Genomic DNA, 7500 nt, shown 5'->3' with positions numbered 1-7500 from the left:
AAATAACATGCTTTGCCGTTCAAGAAATAAAGCTGATTTGATTAACGTTATCGATGTTTTTTCCTTATCAACCTTATCAAATAAATTATTGTCATTCTCAGTTTACAAACTTCATTAAATCCAAGGGTTTTACTCTTTGTTTTTGAGTTTTCCGAAAGTTTGATTTTATATATTTGTGCATTTGTTTTTGTTTGTTTGTTTGTTTGTTTGTTTACTGTTGTGTTAATCCAGCATGGGATCGATAAACAATTTCTTCAGTGGAGAAATTTTTTTTTTTTCTTTTCTCTTATTCTGATCATCTGCAAGTTTTCGAGAGGTTGAATTCCACTCGGTTATCTTGTGGCTCCTCGGTGGAGAAACAAGGTCTCTTCTATCGTTTGATCTTATTTCACTTTATATAATTTAATCTATTCAATTCTTATTTAATTTTGTTTCACTTTGTTTTATTTTATTTTATTTTATTTTATTTTATTTTATTTTATTCCATTTCATTTTTGCTTGCGTTTCTCTCATTTCGACCGTCTGAAAGCTGTCAAGAGATAGAATGTCACTTGATCATTTCGCCAGTGGATGTCCGTGATTGCAGGAACACCGGGTGAATTTCGCTTTCTGGGTTGTGTGACAGTGAAACCCTTCTATGATATTTTTTTGTTGTTGTTGCTAGCTGGATGTGTGCTCTTTGTGGTGATTTGTATGCATCTGTGATGATTTTTTTTGGTGTGTTTTTTCCCCCCCCTGATATCCTGTTCCTTGGTGTGTGTGTTTTTTTTTGTTTGTTTTTTTTACAATGGTGAATGTAATGTGCTTTGTTTTGCTGTGATTTGCACCTGTGTGATTCGAGACTATGATGGCGCCTTTGTTGACTTACATATTTTCATGTCTCTTACTCTTACATAATATATATATATTTTTTTTTAGCCAGTGTCATGTGAAACTGTGTTGACTTTGTAGATATTTTACGACACTTAGTTTTAAATTTGCATGCTTTATTGGAAAGTGCGGCGAGCCCCATCTGAGGTGGAGGTACTGTGCTGTATAAGCCTACATTTTATTATTATTATTATTATTAGTAGTAGTAGTAGTAGTAGTAGTAGTAGTAGTAGTAGTAGCAGTAGTAGTAGTAGTAGTAGTATCATTATTATTATTATCATTATCATTATTATTATTATTATTATTACCTCGTGTGTTTCGCTCCAGTGTGTGACAGTGGAACCCGTTCTGTAACACCCCCCGGTAAATTTCGCTGTGTTGTGTGGCGTAAGTGAAGGCTTATATTGGACCTTATTTTGTAAGGAATGAAGGGCCGAAACACTTGACTGATGGGGCCTTCTTCTCTGAAAACTGCGTATTGTCCAGCTCTCCCTAGAGTTTCTTATCACTGTGACAGTGAAGGCCTATGTTGGACCATACAATGGTCCAGTCTGTGTCAGTGAATGTCAATAACGTCCTGTACATACATGGAAAAAATATAGGAAAGAAAGAAAGAAAGAAATTCACACGTTCGGGGTAAAACCCTTCTCTAACACTGTAAATTTAGTTAAACTGTGTGAAAACAAAACGCTTCTGTAACTCCTTGTAAATTTCACTACGTTGTGTGTGACAGTCTGTGACACTTGTGATTGATTTCCTACCTTGTGTGACGATAAACAGCTCTCTGTAACACCTTGTAAATGTTCGCCGTTGTGTGTGTGTGTGTGTGTGTGTGTGTGTGTGTGTGTGCGTGCGTGCGTGCGTGCGTGCGTGCGTGCGTGCGTGCGTGCGTGCGTGCGTGTGTGTGTGTGTGTGTGTGTGTGTGTGTGTGTGTGTGTGTGACAGTGAAACACCTTGTGAATTTCGCTACGGTGTGTGACAATAAACACCCTTCTGAAACACGTTGTAAATTTCGCTACGTTGCATGGCAGTAAAAAACACACAAAAAACCCCTTCTGTAACACATTGTAAATATTCACCAAGTTGTGTGTGTGGCGGTGAAACCCTTCTGAAACATCTTGTAAATTTTGCTACGTTGGGTGACAATAAAATAATAATGATGATAATAATGTACATTTATATAGCGCCCTTTCTCACTAAGAGCTGAAGGCGCTTTACATGAAAGAAAAAATATTACAAGTAACACAAACATTCACGTCCACTCCGTGAACTTAGGCTGGAAGCATCCTCATATATCACACTGCATAATCCTTTCTTATATGGAGAGTGAGATAAGACGTCTTGTCTGGCTTAATATACATTGACTTCCAATTGATTTGTCTCTTTTAGGAGACTGATTTTCCACTCTGCGAACTTTTGGCTGAAAGCATCCTCATATATCACATTGCAAATTCCTGTCTTCTGGAGACTGAGATGCATATATCAGATATATATATATATATATACATATGTGAGAGAGAGAGAGAGAGAGAGAGAGAGAGAGAGAGAGAGAGTGTGTGTGTGTGTGTGTGTGTGTGTGTGTGTGTGTGGTTTTGAAATCGATTCCGCGAATATGACTTTTTCGGGCATGATGTGGAAAGCTTTTAGCATAATCATCGGAATTCGTTCAGATATCCCTCAAACTCTCTTTTCTTTATTATTTCTTATTAACTTTAAAAAAAAAAAAAAAAAAAAGATCTGTCCCTCATCCACTCTTTCAATTTTTTTTTAATCTTCTATCTTTTGCTGTTATTGTTTCGTTCTTTTCGTTGTTTCATTCTTCTTTGTTTCTTTGTTTTCCTTCTTTCGATCCCTTTTCTTTCTTTTTCGTGCTTTCTGAAAAGTTCGTTTGCTCCGTCTTTCTTGCTTTTTACAATGCTTTTCGTTTTTATTTGCATTTCTTGCTGTCTTTCATCTCTCTGTCTCAGTCTCTGTCTCTCTGTCCCCCCCTCTCTCTCTCTCTCTTTCTTCATCTCATGTCAATGAGGACACAGTCAGGTATTTTGAAAAAAAATTGTTTAATATAATTTTGATAATACTATATCCTCAGAGCACAGGTTTAGGGGGTTGAGATCTCTCTCTCTGTCTTCATCCCAATCTTCGATCACCTCTCAGCCTACTTACCTCTTCCCATGCCCACCATCAGAAGCTGTTTGCGATCGTCACAAATATCCAATCTACAGAGGTCTCATATATCATATCAAAGTCAAAAACTATACGGCACTCTAAAAACGCTTTTTCAGGCTTTCCGGCACGCTTTGCTGTAGACAGCAAGGCTCCATAGAAAGGATTCTCAGAGAGAGGTTTTTGCATGTCAATGAGGACGCAGTCAGTTTTTCTTTTCATTTTTCTTTTTTTTCTTTTTTTTTTTCCAAACAATCCCATATCCCCAGAGCACAGCTTTAAGGGGAGGGGGGGTGGTGAGACCTGGGGCGACGACGGGTGGCGGGGTGGTGGGTGGTGTTAAGGCTGGAGGGATGGGGGTGGGGGGGGCCTTGGACGAGGGCTGGGATAAGACGTCTTTTCTGGCTTAATGTACATTGGCGTCTAATTGATGGGGTCCTTATCTTAAGATTTGTCTCTTTTAGGAGACTGTTTTTCTCAGTTCCACTCTCAGTCCCACGCCTCTTTAGGCTTGCCGGCGCGCTTTGCTGTAGACAGTAAGTCTCCACCGAAAGGATTCTCCGAGAAAGATTTTTGCATGTCACTGAGGACGCAGTCAGGTCGCTTTTCGTTAAAAAAATATCCCATATCCCCAGCGTTAGGGGACGGAGGGTGAGAGTTTGGGCGATGACGGGCTGGGGGTGAGTGGAGGAGGGGGAAGGGTGAGGCGGGTACTGTTAAGGCTGGAGGGATAGGGGTTGGCTTGCGGGGGTGGGGGTGGATGGGGGAGGGGGGCTTGGACGAGGGGAGGGATAAGACGTCTTGTCTGGCTTAGTACACATTGACTTCCAATTGATGGGTCCGTATTTTAAGATTTGTCTCTTTCAGGAGATTGATTTTCCACTCTGTGAACTTTTGGCTGAAAGCATCCTCATATATCACATTGCAAATTCCCCTTACTTATGGAGACTGAGATGCATATATATATATATATATATATATATATATATATATATATATATATATACACATACATATATATATATATATATATATATATATATATATATATATATATATATATATATATATATATATGGTTTTTAAATCGATTCCGCTAATATGACTTTTTCGGGCATGATATGGAAAGCTTTTAGCATAATCATCGGAATCCGTTCAGATAACCCTCATCCCCTCTTTCAATTTTTTTATATTCTATCTTTTGCTGTTATTGTTTCGTTCTTTTTGTTGTTTCGCTCTTCTTTGTTTCTTTCTTTTCCTTCTTTCGATCACTTTTCTTTCTTTTTCGTGCTTTCTGAAAGTTCGTTTACTCCGTCTTTCTTGCTTTTTACAATGCTTTTCGTTTTTATTTGCATTTCTTGCTGTCTTTCATCTCTCTGCCTCAGTCTCTGCCCCCCCCCCCGCCCCCCCTCTCGTTCTTCATCTCATGTCAATGAGGACACAGTCAAGTATTAAAAAAAAATTGTTTAATATAATTTTGATAATACTATATCCTCAGAGCACAGGTTTAGGGGGTTGAGATCTCTCTCTGTCTTCATCCCAATCTTCGATCACCTCTCAGCCTACTTACCTCTTCCCATGCCCACCGTCAGAAGCTGTTTGCGAGCGTCACAAATATCCTATGTACAGTGGTCTCATATATCATATCAAAGTCAAAAACTACACGGCGCTCTAAAAACGCCTTTTCAGGCTTTCCGGCACGCTTTGCTGTAGACAGTAAGGCTCCACAGAAAGGATTCTCAGAGAGAGGTTTCTGCATGTCAATGAGGACGCAGTCAGTTTTTCTTTTTTTCAAACAATCCCATATCCCCAGAGCTAAGCTTTAAGGGGAGGGGGGTGGTGAGACCTGGGGTGACGACGGGTGGCAGGGAGGTGGGTGGTGTTAAGGCTGGAGGGATGGGGATGGGGGGGCCTTGGACGAGGGCTGGGATAAGACGTCTTTTCTGGCTTAATGTACATTGGCGTCTAATTGATGGGGTCCTTATCTTAAGATTTGTCTCTTTTAGGAGACTGTTTTTCTCAGTTCCACTCTCAGTCCCACGCCTCTTTAGGCTTGCCGGCGCGCTTTGCTGTAGACAGTAAGGCTCCACCGAAAGGATTCTCCGAGATAGATTTTTCCATGTCACTGAGGACGCAGTCAGGTCCCTTTTCGTTAAAAAAAAAAAAAAATCCCATATCCCCAGCTTTAGGGGGCGGAGGGTGAGAGTTTGGGCGATGACGGGCTGGGGGTGAGTGGAGGAGGGGGGGCGGGGTTGAGGCTGGGTACTGTTAAGGCTGGAGGGATAGGGGTTGGCTTGCGGGGGTGGGGGTGGATGGGGGAGGGGGGCTTGGACGAGGGGAGGGATAAGACGTCTTGTCTGGCTTAATACACATTGACTTTCCAATTGATGGGTCCGTCTTTTAAGATTTGTCTCTTTTAGGAGACTGATTTTCCACTCTGTGAACTTTTGGCTGAAAGCATCCTCATATATCACATTGCAAATTCCCCTTTCTTATGGAGACTGAGATGCATATATATATATATGGTTTTTAAATCGATTCCGTGAATATGACTTTTTCGGGCATGATATGGAAAGCTTTTAGCATAATCATCGGAATCCGTTCAGATAACCCTCATCCCCTCTTTCAATTTTTTTTTATATTCTATCTTTTGCTGTTATTGTTTCGTTCTTTTCGTTGTTTCATTCTTCTTTGTTTCTTTGTTTTCCTTCTTTCGATCCCTTTTCTTTCTTTTTCGTGCTTTCTGAAAAGTTCGTTTACTCCGTCTTTCTTGGTTTTTACAATGCTTTTTCGTTTTTATTTGCATTTCTTGCTGTCTTTCATCTCTCTGTCTCAGTCTCTGTCTCTCTGTCCCCCCCCTCTCTCTCTCTCTTTCTTCATCTCATGTCAATGAGGACACAGTCAGGTATTTTTTAAAGAATTGTTTAATATAATTTTGATAATACTATATCCTCAGAGCACAGGTTTAGGGGGTTGAGATCTCTCTCTGTCTTCATCCCAATCTTCGATCACCTCTCAGCCTACGTACCTCTTCCCATGCCCACCGTCAGAAGCTGTTTGCCAGCGTCACAAATATCCTATGTGCAGTGGTCTCATATATCATATCAAAGTCAAAAACTACACGGCGCTCTAAAAACGCCTTTTCAGGCTTTCCGGCACGCTTTGCTGTAGACAGTAAGGCTCCACAGAAAGGATTCTCAGAGAGAGGTTTCTGCATGTCAATGAGGACGCAGTCAGTTTTTCTTTTTTTCAAACAATCCCATATCCCCAGAGCTAAGCTTTAAGGGGAGGGGGGTGGTGAGACCTGGGGTGACGACGGGTGGCAGGGAGGTGGGTGGTGTTAAGGCTGGAGGGATGGGGATGGGGGGGCCTTGGACGAGGGCTGGGATAAGACGTCTTTTCTGGCTTAATGTACATTGGCGTCTAATTGATGGGGTCCTTATCTTAAGATTTGTCTCTTTTAGGAGACTGTTTTTCTCAGTTCCACTCTCAGTCCCACGCCTCTTTGGGCTTGCCGGCGCGCTTTGCTGTAGACAGTAAGGCTCCACAGAAAGGATTCTCCGAGAAAGATTTTTGCATCTCACTGAGGACGCAGTGAGGTCCCTTTTCGTTAAAAAACAATCCCATATCCCCAGCTTTAGGGGGCGGAGGGTGAAAGTTGGGACGATGACGGGCTGGGGGTGAGTGGAGGAGGGGTGGGGCGGGGGGTGAGGCGGGTACTGTTAAGGCTGGAGGGATGGGGGTTGGGTTTGCGGGGGTGGGGGGTGGGTGGAGGGAGGGGGGGCTTGGACGAGGGGAGGGATAAGACGTCTTGTCTGGCTTAATACACATTGACTTTCCAATTGATGGGTCCGTATTTTAAGATTTGTCTCTTTTAGGAGACTGATTTTCCACTCTGTGAACTTTTGGCTGAAAGCATCCTCATATATCACATTGCAAATTCCTTTCTTATGGAGACTGAGATGCATATATATATATATATGTATATATATATATATGGTTTTAAAATCGATTCCGCGAATATGACTTTTTCGGGCATGATATGGAAAGCTTTTAGCATAATCATCGGAATCCGTTCAGATAACCCTCATCCCCTCTTTCAATTTTTTTTATATTCTATCTTTTGCTGTTATTGTTTCGTTCTTTTCGTTGTTTCGCTCTTCTTTGTTTCTTTGTTTTCCTTCTTTTGATCCCTTTTCTTTCTTTTTCGTGCTTTCTGAAAAGTTCGTTTACTCCGTCTTCCCTGCTTTTTACAATGCTTTTCGTTTTTATTTGCATTTCTTGCTGTCTTTCATCTCTCTGTCTCAGTCTCTCTGTCCCCCCCCCCCCCCCCCTCTCTCTCTCTCTCTCTCGTTCTTCGTCTCATGTCAATGAGGACACAGTCAGGTATTTAAAAAAAAATGTTTAATATAATTTTGATAATACTATATCCTCAGAGCACAGGTTTAGGGGGTTGAGATCTCTCTC

At 41.3% G+C, this 7500-nt stretch overlaps 1 protein-coding gene across 1 annotated transcript in view; it reads right to left on the bottom strand.

The window, feature by feature from the left end:
- Nucleotides 1-7500, bottom strand: part of LOC143300265 (protein unc-93 homolog A-like) — a 192401-nt gene that overhangs the window by 160481 nt on the left and 24420 nt on the right. Inside the window, exons 2-4 of the mRNA XM_076613859.1 lie at nt 6062-6110; nt 4604-4628; nt 3034-3086 (exon numbers count right to left, since the gene is read on the bottom strand). Coding sequence (XP_076469974.1) covers nt 3034-3086; nt 4604-4628; nt 6062-6110 — 127 coding nt within the window. The remainder of the gene's footprint in view (nt 1-3033; nt 3087-4603; nt 4629-6061; nt 6111-7500) is intronic.

Source organism: Babylonia areolata, chromosome 26 (genome assembly GCF_041734735.1).
Source record: "Babylonia areolata isolate BAREFJ2019XMU chromosome 26, ASM4173473v1, whole genome shotgun sequence".
In the NCBI taxonomy this organism is placed as follows: domain Eukaryota; kingdom Metazoa; phylum Mollusca; class Gastropoda; order Neogastropoda; family Buccinidae; genus Babylonia; species Babylonia areolata.
This window is presented reverse-complemented; position numbering and strand designations above follow the sequence as displayed.